Raw genomic sequence first — 18009 nt, 5'->3', positions numbered from 1 at the left:
TCAATATTAAGCGCAGAAGAATTATTCAAGCCATACAGCGTGTTTAAAGTAAAACTTTCTGTATTTTGTTTTATTGCTGCTTACTGCTTGAATTTGATTTGTACACAACAACAATTACACTTTTATGGGCACAAAACCAGTTTTCATTACTTTTACTTTCCATTTACAGACTAATGGCACTTTCAAGCATGTAACTGTGTATGAAAAGTAATAACTTTTTAAGTGATGTTTTTCAGCCACAAGCAGGCACGGATCAAACATTAAACTACATAGCTTCTGAAGCTTAAAGACTTATCTCTAGAAACAGCAAGATAAAAAAGGTTAAAGAACACACAGTTGAGATATGGGCCCCCAAAGTTACCCAAATTTGGCACCCAAAATGTACAATTCTTGGCCGAATCCGTGCATAAAATTATGATTTACAGCTGGTTAAAGATGAGATCTCCAAGTCACAGAATGTATTGTCTGCCAATTTTGAAGTAGGCCTAGTAGAAATGTCAGCAGATGCATTTAAAAATTTGATCAGTAATGTACTCTAATTCACGATAAAAAGTTGTTAAAGTATACAAAAGCAGGGGCTTCTAAGTTAAAAGTATCTTTAACAAAAGTTACACAATGTTGGCACTTGGTATGTTTACAGGTGATGTGAACTTGGGACCCCTATCTACGAGAGGCTGAAGAAAAGGAACCAAAGGAGATATCGAGCTAAAGCTTTGCACATATCTATTCAAGACACTGTCGAACCAACACAAGAAATTTCATTCCATTCAGAAATAGTGAAGTGGGGACCACCTCTCAATCTGGTCCACTTCAGGTGGAATGACCCAGTTGCTACCAATGCATGAGAACAGTTCCAAGCATAGAAAACACTACTTAGAATGGAAAACTCTTCGAAAAATATCACTGAAAGGACATGGTGTAGACAGCAACCTCCAACAAATGATTAACTGGGGAGCAACAAGGTAGAAAGCTGTACTACAAAGAATTCTGGACAAAACTTTATTCCTAAGGAGTAGTAGTTTAGTTTCCCAAGGGGAAAATACACAGATTGGTGATTTTGACAATGGAAGTTTTTTGGGAATATTGGAAAATACAATGAAGTAAATTGTGAAACCTCCAGCCAAAGTACAAGAAAACTGACTGATGAACAAGAGTACGATGGGTCAAGCCCACTATCATGGTAGTTGCATAATGACTTTATTTCTCTATGTGGTTAGAAACTATTGAAAGTCATTTTACATCAAAGAGAGTGTCTGTCATTTATGGAATTACATTTCCCCAAATGAGGTGAATGTACTCTTCTGTGATATGCATTTCAAAATATACGGGAGGGGAACATAAGGTCATTCAAAGCTTGTGAAAGAGTATTGAGTTTATGACTATTAGCTGTGAAACAGCTAAGGCCATAACTGATGAAATACTGTCCGCATTAAAAACTCTTGGGAGTTCCACTTGTGGACTGTCGTGCTCAGAGCTATGTCAATAGCTCTGTCCACATTAGAAACTCTTGGGAGTTCCACTTGGCGGACTGCTGTGCTCAGAGCTATGACAATGGCTCCAAGATGCAAAGTTACTAGTGGTGTTCAGTCAATAATAGTTGGAAAAGAAAGTCTGCAATTTATTCTCCCTGTGGAGTACGCACTTTCAACAGAGTTTGTGTCAATACTGATGAACTGAATTATGATGTGGTGAGATTTTTTTGAACCAGTGCTCTGCAATTACTTGTTTGAACAGTTCCAGTAACATAACTGAACAGTTCAGAAGTCTGTACTAAGGGGTCTTATTTTGTAGCCAGCATCTATGACTGACATAGACCCTAATTTTAGTTTTTTTTAATTTTAGTGCATTAAATATAGTTACTGTGGTCATTTTTAAGTAAAATTATTTTCTAAATAAAGTTTAGTTTGGACTTGCAAAAATGTTACGATTATTATCCGCTGTGTCTTCAGGTTCATAAGTTCTCAAAAGAGTGTGGGAAAGAAATAACCATGTAATATTTATGTAGCATGTGACTGTAAAATAAGGGTATCCTGTCTCTGATCCTGGGCTCCAGGGCCCATAACTGAATGTGCGGGCCACGACGGCAAGGGTCCCAACAAAACTTCCCTGGGGCACACCGTAAGTTCCTCTTACACATGTTGATGACTCTCCAACACTAGATGAAACACTGAATCGTCCCTACCAAAAAATCATCAATGCAGTCAAACTTTGTCTGATAACCCATACAATCACACTGTTGATGATTGTAGGTTTAGCACTGAGTGATTATTCCCCCCCCCCCCCCCCTGAAATTATTCGGGAATGCCTACTCAGTTGATGTGACAAGATTAAAAATGACCATGATCTAGTTAATTAGCTACTTACTGAGCACTTTTATCAAAATTACACTCAGTTCCAGACGAGAGGTTTGTGCCCTTTCCACATTTTTGAAACAGAAGATAATCAGACAGTCACAGGGAATATAATAAAGAAACTGATAATCAGAAGTGAGCAACACTTATCATGACACAAAGAAGGCACCAAGTTCTACCATTTACCAGATGTTTTATACTGATAACTTATTTAAGTTAATTCTTTTCAAGAAGGCAGAAAGTGTTCATATAATCATCCAAGTAGAACGGTGTCCCATTACATTTATTAAATCCAAAAACTCTGTACAGATTACACATTGAGTCCTAAGGTATATTTCATGGTTGGCATATGTACATAATATGCACAAGTCATCAGAGAGAGAGAGAGAGAGAGAGAGAGAGAGAGAGAGAGAGAGAGAGAGAGAGGGGGGGGGGGCATACAGGTCGTCAAATTAACAATTTTATAATACCACCTCATGGAAGGGTGACATGTCGTTCCCATGTGAAAACAGTTATCACAATTAACATACCAATCGAAAAATGGGTATGACATATAGTAACTGTGAAAAACTCCAATTACAAAAGTTTAACATTAATTTACCTGTATCTGTTAAATGATGCCACAGTGTGTTAACAGCTGGACAAAATGACTGCAAATACTTCTTTTAAATAAACAAAAGAGCAGTGCAATCACCCTGCGGTAAATGCAATGCAAGTTACATATAATTCATTGCTAATGACTAATATATGGAGTGAAAATATTTCTCTTAAGTTACTCACTGTTCCGGTCAAATAAAACTATAATAGTGATGTTTGAAATTTTATATCACCTTTCATATTCCTCGCGGTTCCCGAGTAGACGTTCAAGATAGGCGTAACTAAAGGCACGAAAAAAGCAATTTCCGTCAGGTCGCGTTCGGCGAATACTCTTATATTTTTTAGCTAAATCCAGTACTTTTTGCCTATATATGTCGTCGGCCGAATATTCGCTTTCCAAAGAAGAAATACTTTGGATATCACCAACAAGAGGCGTTGTCTCTGAAATCTAAACAGAACATTTTCTTCTGAATGAAACTATCAAGTCACATCATCTTAACATGCAGAGTATAATTTGGTGAGTTACTTCTTTTTCTATTCTTCTTTGTTGCTGCAAAATCAGCTCATCTTGGTTGGCACCTGCACAGTGGGAATACAGAAAATCCGCTATTTATCAGTATGTTTATAGTAATAAGGCAACTGGTCTTCAAACTTTGACAATACACAATACGCGAGAGTCTTTTGACAACCGACTAACAACTTACTTGGATCGAATTTATTATTATGCAAATCATTACCGTCCTCCATCGTACACTAATTAAAATAGTGAAACAATTACTCAGGCATAGTACGCTTCAATAAATCATCAGCATTCAGTAATTCGCATCACCCCCCATAGAATCTTCCAGCGACACACATTTTCGTTTTCGACATAGAGTTTTAAGCACAAAGAGCGCAGATTTGGTATCATGTTAAATAAGAAATGGAAGTTCTTGTATTTATTGTGGCACAAATTAATTGCATCTGGGTTAATATGTCTTTAAAAATTGCAAAACGGTGTGTAGAGAACAGAGTAAATAATTTCCACACAAATTAAGAATATGTCATGCAATCGAAGATCTTTGGTTCGTATACACCATGTGTTGAGCACGTGGTGAAGTTGTCAAAAACATTTGGGTATGTTGTGTGTGCTGCATTTTGTTGTGGATTGGTACCTAAACAACAATGGCAGATACAGGATTCAGGGATTGTTGTTCAACTAATTTGATACTGTTAATTGAAAAGCTGTGTCCTGAAACAGCAAAAAGCGTTTTTACTGATTTTCTTCGCTATTCGAGATCATATTTGTGTTCGCAAAACGTTTTTAAGCCTAGTGACAGCTGTAAGAAACACCTGGGATTGTTAGCTACAGTCCTCAAAATCGCTCTTACAGAACCAAACCGGGAAGAACATATTCATTTTTCGAATGACGACATTGAAGTTTTCCAGAGCATCATTACAAAATGCAATACTATACTCGAGACTGAAGAAGAAAACTTTGAATTAAAACCAGTTGTGATTGACGTATTGTCATATTGCCTTGTTTTGCTACCAGATGACAAAATAATTGCCCATGTATACGAAATGTTGTTGTTTTGTGAAAATAAACTTTCTTTCTCTGCCAGTGAATCCGATTTTGGTGATATTTCTATGCCAGGAAATTTTTTGATAGCCTTGTACCTTTTAGAGGCCATTATTCAAATCTTGTATATTTTAGAGCAAAATTGTTTACCGAATAGGGAAAAGATGAAAGACAAATTTTTGAGTGATTTCAGTATCCACATGTTGGTTGTAAGACTTCTTACGAACTCTAGTTACGCTGTAGTAGTGCACATACTGAATTGCATAGTTCCAAAACTTCTGAAATTTGTTAACAGTGTCGACTTACTTAAGCAGGTGTGGACACAACTGTCCATAAAATACTGTTCAGCAGCATCTGTTGATTCTCATTTATCTGTCCCATTTCTGATACTGTGTTCACTGTCCAATATGTATTTGCCATGTTCAGAGTCTACTGATTCCTACTCACTCACTCAATACAGTGATTTTTGGAAACTTTGCCAGATAGGTTTAATGCATTCTGACTTATCAGTGAGGAAACAAGCTCTCTATTTAACTAAAAGAGCAGTAGATATAACTTTTCAAAGAGATAACTGCAATAGTGAGAATCTTCCAGAATCACTTGTGTGGAGAAGTTGTCAGATGAGGTCAGATTTTTTGAAACTGTGGCATGACTTGTTCTTGATATTGGAAACCTTGGAAGAAAAACAAGTTCACTTAATAAAACCAGTGCTACCCATGATTCAGAGATTGTCCACAGGTACGTCGGAGTGGCATAAGTCGTGGACTCTGTGCATATTTCAGAGATTACTGAAGCATGACAACAACACAGTTGTGAAGTGGGGTGTAACCCATTTCATTAATCTAAACTTGGTGTACTTCACTGCTTTGGGTGATATTTGCACCAATATGTTATTTGTTAATTTCATGGATGCAATAAATAACACTGCCTTGTATGCCACTAGAGATAGCACACTAAAACTATCTGATACAGTAGAAAGCTTGGTGACACTGTTTCATGCAATATGTCAATTGCATATTAAGAACTGTCGTTTATATTTTGGTAAGTTTATAGAAGAATTGACCAAAAGATCTTGGGGTCCAGTACCTATGTTTTATATAACAAAGGCACTAGCATCATCACCTATAACACCAGTATGGAGTGACACTCATTTGCTGTTGTGTGGAAAATTAGCCAGAAGTGCTATTGTAAATCAGAATGTATACATTCGTGCAGCTATTGAGTGTTCATTGCTTGAGTGTGCTATTAAATTTGCGGACCGGAAGCTTATCACAGTGAAAAGTGTTTGTCATTTTCTAAATAGTTTCAGTTCAAAATTATCACTGAAACGAGGTACTTTCATATGGAATGAAATTGTGAATTGGCTAAAATCATTTATCACAAAATCTGATGCTCAAGATTTTGTCATAAAATTTGCATTCACTTTCGTGGACAATATGACTTTGAGTGAAGAACAACAAACGGATATTTCTGTTAAGGCATTTGGGAGGATGGTAGTTCTGCTTTTGGAGAGTGAATGTTTGACGTCAGCTGAAGTTAAGGGTAACTCTGGAGACATTGTGGCAGAAGTCTTTAGAAACACATGGAAAAGGCTTTGTAACATTGACAGTAATGGTGATGATTTGCAAGCTATCAGTATAAGTCTTTTAGCCACTATGTTGGAAGAATGTGTGAGTATAAAAGTTGATCCTAATGACAGTGTGAGAACAACACTCGCAGAAATATTTCAAGGTACTGTTCATGATATATTTTTACTCATTAGCAAGAAAATCACAAATTTGTTAGGGTTACAGGACATTCAAATAGTAAATAATTATTTACTTGCATTGAAAGCTTTCTCTGAAGACCAGAATATTCTCCCACTCATAGAGCAGCATGTTTATCTGCTACATAATGCAGTGCTACAAATTTATGAACGTAAAGCTAAAATTGGATCAAGTTTGAACATACTTTTTGCTATGAAAGTTATTGAGTGGGTATCCAGTTGTCTCAGAAATCATATGTCTTGCTCCCACAATGATTCAAAAAATGAAATTATGTATAAACAGTGTTTGTTCATTGAAAGTCTAGTGCGTAGTGGTGAATTAGACATTCCTATATATAAAAGATTTGACGAAATAACTGAAGCCAGTAATCTACGACTTCGAGGCAAATTGGCATGTGAATACACTTCTGCTCTTTGGAGTACAGTGAGTTTGTGTACAGAAATTTCTCATCAAACAAATCTTTATGTCAGCCCATTTAAGTTTGTTGATAAATCATTGCTAGAAACAGCTATAAATGCTATCGAAATTGGTGGCAGGGGAGTGTGTATACCTGTGATGAACACTATGAGGATAATATTTCATTACTGGTATGACAAAGAAATATTGTGCGACATTGGCCGATTTCTGTCAATATGCTGGATGAACATATTTGAAATGAGGTGGACAGAATACTTCTGGGGCACAACAGAAGTATTTATGAAATTAACATTCCACCCATCATTTCTTCAGGAAAGAAGAATGCATCCTTATATACTGCAGGTACGTTCCATTAAATTTTAGAATTTTGTTTGTCATTTGACCATTTAACACAATAGTGTGGGACATGTAAATACATTATACAGATATTTACACATGTATATATGTTAACAACATGTGCAGTCTACCTTTAAACTCTGTGAAAGGGATGCTGGAAATCTCTGAAGATTACTTCCAGCAACCTCCATGTAGAGTGTCAAGTTAGACTGTACACATAGGATATGGCTGTGAAAGCTGATGCTAAGGAATGATGGGGTTGGAGTTCAGGGACATCCTTAATTACTTCATAATAAGCGTTAAAGGAGCCAATCAGAGTAGATCCCAATGGTCAACCCAGACATTCAGACAATGCAGGGTTTAGTACCCATGAAGGCAGTAAACTTGATAGATCACTTTATGAATATGTAAGAATATTCTGATAAACCGTAAATAACGTGGGAGTAAACAGAAGTGTCAAGTTGTATACAGGCACATACAAAAGAGAAAGAAAACTTGACAGCTTTCAGAATCATCCTTTGTCAGGTTGGTGTACTGAAGGTGATGGAGAGACATAGTTTGTGTTGGTGGGGTGGTTGACAGGTCAGAGGAAGGGGAAACAGTGGGGTGGAGTGTGTAGGAATAGTCAGTTAACAGAGGTTGAGGCCAGGAGGGTTGTCGGAGCGAAGGACATATGCGAGAATCACTCTGGTGTACTTAGTTCAGAGAAGCTGGTGGTAGAGGGAAGGATCCGGACAACCTGGGTTGTCTAGCTGTTATTGAAATTGAAATTGTGGTGCTATGTTAATGTTGTGCCACTGAGCCATCAACTTTGTTCTTGTGCACTGGTAGACGGTGGCATCGCAGAAGTGTACGATTCCATCTATCTCCTTTGACCCATAACATCATTAACATGGTGGAAATGGCTACTTTCAGCATATACAGAATGGCGACAATGATGTTACTACATACACATGCCAACAAATGTGAACAAAAATAAAAATGACACAATAATGTCTCACACCAAAAATAAAATTAAAGTGACAGGACAACTACAGAAAATTGGGGGTTTAGGGCAGGGAAAAGATAAATATACAACAATACAAAAACCCTCACCATCCCAAAACAAATAATATACAAAAATAATTTAAATTACAGCATTCTGCTACATCAACAAAAGCACAAGAATTGGACATTTCCCTTGACCTATATATCTCAACTATAGCTACCAATACCAAAAAAATACAACCCCAGAAAGTGGAATCGGGCATTTGCCTTGGCATGTATAGCTCAACCGTAGCTATTGGTAAAAAAAAAAAAAAAAAAAAAAAAAAAAAAAAAAAAAAAAAAAAAAAAAACACACACACACACACACACACACACACACACACACACACACACACACACACACTGCAACTTCAAAAAGTCGAACCAGAATTCCATCAACTCGGAGACCCAAATACTTCATGTTCACTACATCAATTAAAACACAACCAACCCACCATAAATATACATATACAAAACATCACAATTATTATAGAATAAAACCAAAATAAAAATTTCTTACCAACAAAAGTTTCCAGCAATACCACCTAGGCGGCCGGCTGTTGAGGCCAAATGGTTCTAGGTGCTTCAGTCTGGAACCGCGCTGGTGCTACAGTCACAGGTTTGAACCCTGCCTTGGGCTTGGATGTGTGTGATGTCCTTGGGTTAGTTAGGTTTAAGGAGTTCTAAGTCTAGGGTACTGATGACCTCAGATGTTATGCAGGCATGTGCACGCGCTTGCGCGCACGCCACCACACACACACACACACACACACACACACACACACACACACACACACACACACACGCGCGTGTGCCGACAGTGCCACTTATACATATTTATACAGCAGTTACTTGCAAACCAAACGAACAGTGTGCAACAGGCAACAACTGTAGCTCTGAGTGCCATACTGCCTTTTCGCCAGTTTAACAAAAATGAATAGTAATAGCTCGAGTGGTTGCAACAGTATGAAGCGCACATCATTGCTCACTAAGTATCAGGTGCTGTGAAGCTACATTACATTTTGTCAACTGTAGGAAGTTCAGTTTTTCATCTCAATCAGAAATTGTTCCCTAACACCACTCTGAGTGAACTTTCCTATGATCATGTTGTAGGTTCTCTAACTAATTATTATGACTGACAAGTGAATGTGGTGGCAGCTAGGTACTAATTCTTTTGTTGCAAGAAAAGGTCAGAACAAACTTGTCGCAAGTGGGTAACATATTTGTAGGGTATGACGAGAAAATGCAAATTCAGATGTGCTTGTGGTGCTTTATATTCAGATGTTATGCTGCATGACACGATCATGTACAGTGTTAACTGATGTCAAACTTAGAGAACAGATTTTGAAACAGTCAGATCCATCATTTCAGCACGTAGTGCATATTCTAGATCATTATGATTCCAGTGCCATATTAGACAATGAATTTGAGCAGCCGCCAATTTGTCCGGTTGAATCATCCCTTGTTCATGACCAGCCCAGTAGGCAGCAACAGTATGTGTGCACCAAGCCATGTAAACAGTTCTCTAAACAGGCGAATGGAATTAAGTCACGCCCTCAGTGCCATTCATGGCACAAACACCAAGACTATCCGTCCAGACAAGCACAGTGTATGCTTGTGGCAAGAAAGGTCACATACAATCAGTATGTTTGCAACGGAACAAACATAGGAATTCTGCCCACTCACAAAAATCTAGTTGCAAGGCCCATGTAATCAATACTGTGTATTCCACACCTGCTCCAAGCATTAGCAAAACTCGCAAGCAAACAGTTTCTTCAGTGCCATGCCAGTCCAATACACTTTTCGTTCATTTGCATCGCTCGCATACGAGAACTGTGACGTTCACTGTGCTACAATCGCACAATTGTGAGAACATACTTGGCCTTGATTCATTCGATTCAGGACAATGTGTTGTCAGTGACTGCATTCAGTGCCAAAGACAGTGTTGCTCAAAAAATTTCCTGAACTCTTCTTTGAAGGTTAAGCAAGGCTAGCAATTTTGTTGCCCATATTATTGTGAAAGATACTGCTCAGCCAAAATTTTGCCAGGCCAGACCTATTCCTATTGCATTATGGGACAAAGTGGCTGCTGAACTTAAAGAATTGCAAGATAGAGGAGCTATTGCACCTGTACAAGCTAGTCAGTGGGCAAGTCCACTGGTTTTGCTCCCCAAACCTTCCAGTTGCAGTCGCATCTGTGTTGAATTTAAGTCTACAGTCAACCCACAAACTGTGAGTGATACTTATCCATTGCCATGCCCAGAGAATCACATGGACAGATTAGGCGCTGGACGCTACTTTTGAAAAATTGATTTGTGAGGCGCCTATCTTCAAATACCACTAGATGAACAATCTCAAACTGTGTTTTGTGAACACTCATTTCGGCTTGTTTAAATATTTTTGTTTGCTTTTTGGCAGTGCTTCTGCACCCACTATTTTCCAATGGTATTTGGAACAGCTGACTGCTCAAGTACCAACCTGGTCAAACTGTCTGGACAATATTGTCATAGCATGTCGTACATCTGAAGAACACATTGCAGATCTGCGTGCTTTTTTTTGTGTGTTATCTGTTGCAGGACTAGAGTGTAGTCGCACAGAGTGGCTGCGCGGTTTACGGAGGTTTGAGTCCTCCCTCAGGCACGTGTGTGTGTGTGTGTGTGTGTGTGTGTGTGTGTGTGTGTGTTGTTGTTGTTGTTAGCGTCAGTTAGTTTAAGTAGTATGTAAGTCTAGGGGCTGATGACCTCAGCAGTTTGGTCCCTTTGTTAAACCTGAATTGCAGTATTTTGATCACGTCATAAACAGTCAAGGTGTACATCCTCTTCAGTCACATTTGTTAGCCATACAAGACCTGTCAGTTCCTCGCATTGTCACAGAGTTGCAGTCAGTTTTAGGGAAAATGAACTATTGTATTTGGTTCATACCAGACGCTGCACAAATAGTAGCACCATTGCATCACTTGTGTCACAAGAACTTTCCCTTTGTTTGGGCAGATGAGTGCTGAGAAGCTACGCTCAGTGATCGATACTGGGTTCACTTTGATCTGACAAACCTGTTGTGTTCCAAGTTGACACTACTTCTTGCAGAATTGGTGCAGTGCTTTTGCAGAGCATTGATGATAAACACGGATCTATTGCTTTTGCATCAAAATTATTGTCCAAAACTCAGTGTAACTATTCACAAATACAGAAAGAGGCACTGGCTATTGTGTATGGTGTCACCAAATTCCACCACTATTCGTATGGCAGAAAATTCTGCTTAGTAATGGATCACAAGCCATTGCAGTCCTTGGTTCATCTGATGAAGCCGGTCCCTGTACGAGCTGCCCACAAATTGCAAAGATAGGGTTTGTTGTTGTCTTAATACCAGTATGAGATCGTGTATCATCTGACATCTCAACATGGTAGTTTGGACACACTTTCATCTTCCGATTAGCCCTCATACAGACTTTGACACTTCTGCTGCATCTTGTTGTCACATCGATACTCAGGATTCTGAATTTCTTCAATCTTTTCCTCTGAGCTATAGGAAAATTGCACAGGCCATATCAGCTGATTCCGATTTGAACATTTTGCTACACCACGTTCGCACAGCTTGCCCTCGCTCATTGCATAGCATAAAGAACTCTGTAGTGCACCAATACTTTGCATGTCGGCATAGCCACACTACACAGCAAAGAGTGGTTCTTGTTCAGAAAGACAGTGGACAGTCACATGTGTTGATCCCTAAAGCTTTGCAAAAAGAAGTGTTGCAGTTACTTCATCGAGGACACTGGGGGATTGTTCGTATGAAGCAGTTAGCGCCTCAGCACTGTACTTGACACGGTATGGACACTCAAATAGAACAGATGACGTCACAGTGTCACGCATGTGTGGAAAATCAGTGCACTCTGCCACAAAATTTCTCTGCTTGGCCTAAGTTGGAATCATCATGGCAACATGTGAACATAGACTTTGTGGGATCTTTTTGAAACATTCGTTGATTAATTGTAGTAGACTCTTATAGCAAGTTTCCTTTTGCTGTGCGAGTGAACTCAAAACCATCACATAGCACAATTTAGGCATTGTCCTCTATTTTTTGACTCGAAGGTTTGCCTGATGTCATAGTGTCGGACAACAGTCCTCAGTTCACATCAAATTAAATTTGAAACATTCTGTGAATGCAATGGCATACAGTGCCTTACAAGTGCACCATTCCATCCACAGTCAAATGGCAAAACGGAACATTTTGTCAGAACCTTCAAGCAACAAATGGCCAAACTTCACACCGCACACACCAGGGATCAAGCATTGCAACTGTTCCTCACCTCTGGTCGTTCGCATCCACAAGATGGACTATTGCCGGCGGAATTGCTTCACGTTCACTGCTATTGGACACTGCTCCATCTGCTCTAACCTCCTCAGCATCTGGTGCCAACGGAAGGCTGCAAGTATCGCTTCGTGCCGCATGTTACTGTGTTTTACAGGGTTTTTGGCGGCAGCAGACGGTTGGTGCAGGCGAGATCCTTCATCGACTTAGCGCATACATTTATCTCATTTTAGGCCCAGATGGATTGCAGCACCGACATCACAATCAAATTTGCCACTGTCATGTGCATGGTGATCCTTTTACATGTCGTCCTCCACATTCATGGATCCCGAGGACAGCATGGCCACTGCGGCTGCCAGAGAGTGTCATCATGACATCATGGATGACCCCATGGAGACGGAGCCTTTGCCTTCTCCACTTCCTCTTGTCCTACCGATGAAGCTTTACCCACCCACGCTGCAATGGCTGACACCTTCTACATCATGGTATGGGCCTCAGGAGGCGGACGTGTACCCTTCTGGGTATTTTCTGGGGGATATTTCCGCCAGAACGAAGGCCGGATGGTGGGTTACAACCGGAGTATCATTTCTTCTGCATCCACAGCTTCCGGTCCATCAAAGCGTCCACGCTCCTACCTCCCCTCCTGTTATTGTGCACTGTATACGACTATAGTCCGTTGCTTTGGAGGAGGGGGCAAGGAATGTTACGGCGTAAAGTCAAGCGCCGGCACGCCAGGCAGGAATGATAGGAAAGGGAAGGCTGTGAGAAGAAGTCAGCCAATCACACGCTGACCAGACCTCCGTCCGGGATGACAACACATTGGCAGCAAGGCCTATGTGAAGATGACATAAGCGCCGCGACCGACTGGTGACCGCCCAGTTCAATAGCAGCTTCAAGACTAGCGACTTTGATAGCGGCGTCAGTACTAGTCACTTCGCTTGTATTTTGTATGTAGCACAGACTTGGAATTGTCTATGCTGAAGGAGATTGATTATTTCGTATGTCGCCCTTTGCTTGCAACACATCTGTGTAATTGCCAAAGTTAAGTATTATAATTTTCTTATTTCAATAACACTCATAAATATGACTTGTTTTGGTTGTTTATCTAACGAACTGAGTATACAGGCTTCCTAGACACTACACATTGGATGATTTCTGCATGCGATCAGGCATTCACCATGTTTGCTCTCCTCTCTTTCAACCCCAGTCTAATGAGGAGGCCGAGCAAATGGTTTGCAGATGAAAAACTTTTCTGCATTATTTTCCCATCAAGGAGGCATTAATGCTATTCTGATGGCTTACTGGATGGCTTTCATTGGTCCCTGTTGTCCCACAGAACTTCCCCATGAGTGCCAGCCATGGACGCTGCTCCATTACCTTCATCCGGCTTCTTGCCCACCATCATGTTACGCTGTACCACACTTCCTGCCAGGCAGAGTGGGCACATGGTTTTGGTTAGCAACCCCTGTTAGTTACCAGCAATCATTGTATGTCAGAATGGCCGCAATGTTTACACTCTCCAGACAAAATCAGCCCTGAGCCTGGGTGGGCACCCACCCACCGTTCCAGCCGCACCACCACCTTTGCTGGTGCCCCAGTCACTTTGTGCTGCCTATTCACAGGTGTTCCAGCCTCAGTGTCCACCTGTGTCAGTGCCACCCTATGAGACTATGCAATCACAGCCTCCGACAGCAGCTCTGTTGCCCCTCCAGCCGTTAGGCATGCCCCTTGCCGATTTGATGTCTCCTGGGTGACCTCAGCCTGCGGCGGAGCCACCTCCACCTTCCTGCCTGCCACTGGACATTGATCCCAGCTTGGGCTGCCCGTTGACAGTCCTGTCATCTCTTGCTCCTCTGCGGTGTCAGGGCGCTCCTCGTGCTGGCCACTTTCGCCCATATTCCAGTGTCACCACAACCAGGAATTGCTCTCCTCCCTTGCCTCTGAGGCATCCTTGGATTTGAACAACATCTTTACATCCCAGGCATCCTCTTCTTGCCTGGGGAATTAGTGACGCTCCGCCCCCAAGAGGGGAGGCATGTAGTGAACCATGTAAGATTACACACTCACAATCTGGGTGTGCAGCTGTACGGCACACCACAGAAATTGCAATATGCTAGCACCGGCAGAGGCCTTCAATCTCGGATGCACAAGCACCCTCTCTGTAGTGCACTCTATGGCCAGCCAATGGCTTATAGAATCAGGCCTGGCTAGCCTCGCTCTCAATCATATGTTGGCAATCAGCCCATTTGTCTTGGAATAGTAGTGCAGTCACTCAGTGGCAAGTGCTTTTGTATACCTGTTTTCTTCAAGTAATAAAATGTTGTATTTATTGTTATATGTGTGTACTTGTAGTCAGAACAAATGTAACTCTCAATAAAGATCTTGAAACATTGGGCTCTGGAAAGGAGCATGTAAATACTGTAGCTTAAGTTTGAAAATGTACTTGACCAAGCACTGGATATATATATACCCATTAGAACGGTTCGTGATGGGTGGGCCTCCATGGCATAAAATCATTGTAAAGAAAATTCTAAAGAAACAGAGGTAAAAGGTGTAAAATAAAGTAAGCTTTAAACAGACAGATAGTGGATAAAACACATTTTTTTTTTCCTCTAGAGGGCAAATCTTGAAGCCAAGAATTACTCTCTTAACATACTCTTGTTGAAAGATGTGTTACAAATCCCAAAGAAAATTGCATGTGTAAAAGCTGTTAGTGGTACCGAAGTTAATGTCCAGACACCCGTGGATAACACAGGAACTGAAATTGTGGGTAATAAGCAAAAGCAGAAATACTGAACTTTGTTTTCAAATTTTCCTTTATAAAGGAAAATCCAGAAGTATTAGTGCCAGTGATGTTGAGAAAGAGCTGAAATTGCTATAACTAAACAAGGCTTCAATGCACGATGTAATCCTTATCAGATTCTACACAGAAATTTGGCTGAGATAGCACCTCTTTTAATCAAAATATATTGTAGATGCTGTGAAGGAAACATTGTGCCCCGTAGATGGAAGAAAAAAAAAGAAGGGTAGCAGAAAGTGACCCTCAAGCGTACTATCCAATTCCCTTGGTAGCCATCTGATGCAGGATCTTAGAACATATTCTACTCTATACTCTACATCTATACTTTGTAAAACACTGTGAGGGTACTTCCCACTGTACCAGTTAGTAGTGTTTCTTCCTGTTCCATTTCCACACGGAACACAGAAAGAATGTTTTTGTGTAAATGCAGTAATTATTCTAATCTTATCCTTATGACACATGTGTCAATAATATGTAGCTGATTGTAGTAAATTCCTAATCATAATTTAAAGCCGGTTCTTGAAACTTTGTTAATAGACTTTCTTAGAATAGTTTATGACTATCTTCAAGAGTCTTCCAGTTGAGTTCCTGCCATTTGTGCTGCCTTTCTCTGTAAACATTTGGTACCCCCCCCCCCCCCCTTAGTCCTATTTGGTACTAGTCCCACACACTTGAGCAATATTCTAGAAGCAGTCACATAAGTGATTTGTAAGCATCTCCTTTATAGACTGATTGCACATCTCCAGTATTCTACCAATAAACCAGTTGTAGAATATTGCTCAAGTGTGTGGGACCCTTACCAAACAGGAATATTAAAGGTAGACAGAGAAGGGCAGCACAAATGGTTACAGGTGTGTTGAATCTGTGGAAGAGTGTCACAGAGATACTGAAGGACTTAAACGGTAAGAATCTTGAAGATAAGTGTAAACTATCCCAAGAAAGTTTCAAGAACTGTCTATAAATGATGACTTTAGGAATATACAACAATCCCCTATGTATTGCTCCCATAGAGATTTTGAGGATAAGATCAGAATAATTACTGCTTGCACAGAGGCATTCAATCATTCTTCCCACACTCCATACATGAATGAACAGGAAGAAACCCCAGTACCTGGTAAAATGGGACATACCCTCTGCCATGCACCTGAAAGTGGTTTGCAGAGCATAGATGCAGCATTCCACCTGCTTTATCCACAACTGAGCTTATATGATCATTCCATTTCATATCCTTACAAAGTGCTACCACAGGTATTTCTTTCAGGTGGTACTTCATTAAAGATAACTGCATCATCTGCAAAAAATCTAAGGTTACTATTAATAATTCAGAGCTCAAACATAATGAGGTATCGAGAACAGAATAACATCTTCCATGGCAACCAGAATGAATTCTGAAAATATCAGTCGTGCAAAGTTCAATTTGTGCTTTTCTCACATGAAACACTGGTACTGGAAGCTGTGTGTCAAGGTTATCATGCAGATGCAGTATTGCTTGAACTTCCAAAAAATAAGTTGACTCAGTAGCACACCTACTCTCGTTATTGAAAATACAATCATTTGGGATATGAAGGAAAATTTATGACAGGACTGAGCATTTCTGGCTAGGAAGGATGCAGCATGTTATTTTGGATGGAGAATTAGTTAGTTGTATGTTCATGGATCATTTTGCATAACAGGTTGTCATAATGTCATCAGGATCCTGAAAATTAGGTGAATACCATATGGTAGCAGAATGTAAATTTTGCCAAGGTAATGATTTGGCTAACTTCCTTGCTGGTCTGTATGTTTTAGAAGGTTGGATCTGAGTGGTCAAATTTTACTAGCAAATTTCTCATTATTGTTTAGGTAGTAATCCTTTTGGTTTAATCTGTCAACATTTTATTGGATCATGAAATCAAGTCTGCAGTTTTTACTGTAGTACTTTTCTTTCATTTTTCATGTGTGCACTTAAATATTTTTAAAATTGTATTTTTCAGTATGCGCAGCAGATAATGGAACTTGGAGAGTCTATGTCAGGTGTTTGTAGTCTTCTAATGCTTACTATACAGAATGTCAATCAAGACCACAAACTTAATTTTGTTGATGTTTTATCGGAAATCCTATTAGAAGCACTGCTTTATGGACCTTCACACAGGCGAGATCTGAGGTTAGAAATTTTATGTTTGAAATATGAGCTGTGCAAAATTCTTCTTTAAAGATTAACTTTTCGTTTCAAAAAAGGAGTATGCAATAATTGAAACTTCATGTACAGTGTTTACAACAAAGCTAATTTTGGATATTGCACATCTTGCCATAAGTAGGCAGCAGTTTCTTTACTCACAATCAGCTGTAAAGACTGTAGTGAAACGGTTGTTCTAAGCCAAAATAAATGAGTCAATATCTAGAAAGTTATTTGTGTCTTACTATTAAAATAAAACATGCAACGGTTTTGGAAGAAACTGTTTTATTTATTAACTACAGGCTTACATATTCCTGACACTGTAACAGTGTGGGGGGCGATCTGCAATAATATAGACTCTATTTTTATAAAGTAACATTTTTTAAAAAAATTATAAAATGTTTTATACAATATTGAAAATTACACTATCAAAAATCAGGAGACGTAATTTAGTTTCTCATCTATACCTTATGGTAACAGGCACGAAGCTAAAACTTTATTATATGCAAGAGTAACATTGATATTTAAAGGTGCAATTATCTATGGCGTGATTAAAACTAACACACAAAACATATAAATTATTTACCCACAACCACATGGAGAGAGCTTACACTTATTATAGTGTCTTGTTTATATGAGTTTTTTATTACAATGTGTCACTCGATGTCTAGGTGATTTAAAGTATCATTCATCGA

The 18009-nt window shown here is 39.6% G+C and overlaps 2 protein-coding genes across 2 annotated transcripts in view; one reads left to right on the top strand and one right to left on the bottom strand.

The window, feature by feature from the left end:
* LOC124802480 (ubiquitin thioesterase otubain-like) overlaps positions 1–3838 on the bottom strand; it is a 71967-nt gene extending 68129 nt beyond the window's left edge. Inside the window, exons 1-3 of the mRNA XM_047263288.1 lie at positions 3653–3838; positions 3475–3527; positions 3182–3396 (exon numbers count right to left, since the gene is read on the bottom strand). Of these exons, the coding sequence (XP_047119244.1) occupies positions 3182–3396; positions 3475–3527; positions 3653–3695 (311 nt within the window). The 5' untranslated portion in view covers positions 3696–3838. The remainder of the gene's footprint in view (positions 1–3181; positions 3397–3474; positions 3528–3652) is intronic.
* A 178-nt stretch (positions 3839–4016) lies between these two features.
* The window catches only part of LOC124802479 (probable methyltransferase TARBP1), a 123282-nt gene continuing 109289 nt past the window's right edge, over positions 4017–18009 (top strand). The window contains exons 1-2 of the mRNA XM_047263287.1: positions 4017–7034; positions 17133–17302. Coding sequence (XP_047119243.1) covers positions 4113–7034; positions 17133–17302 — 3092 coding nt within the window. The 5' untranslated portion in view covers positions 4017–4112. The remainder of the gene's footprint in view (positions 7035–17132; positions 17303–18009) is intronic.

The sequence above is a fragment of the Schistocerca piceifrons genome, chromosome 6 (assembly GCF_021461385.2).
Source record: "Schistocerca piceifrons isolate TAMUIC-IGC-003096 chromosome 6, iqSchPice1.1, whole genome shotgun sequence".
NCBI lineage: Eukaryota > Metazoa > Arthropoda > Insecta > Orthoptera > Acrididae > Schistocerca > Schistocerca piceifrons.
Note: the sequence above shows the minus strand (reverse complement) of the source record. Positions and strands in the feature narration are given on the sequence as shown.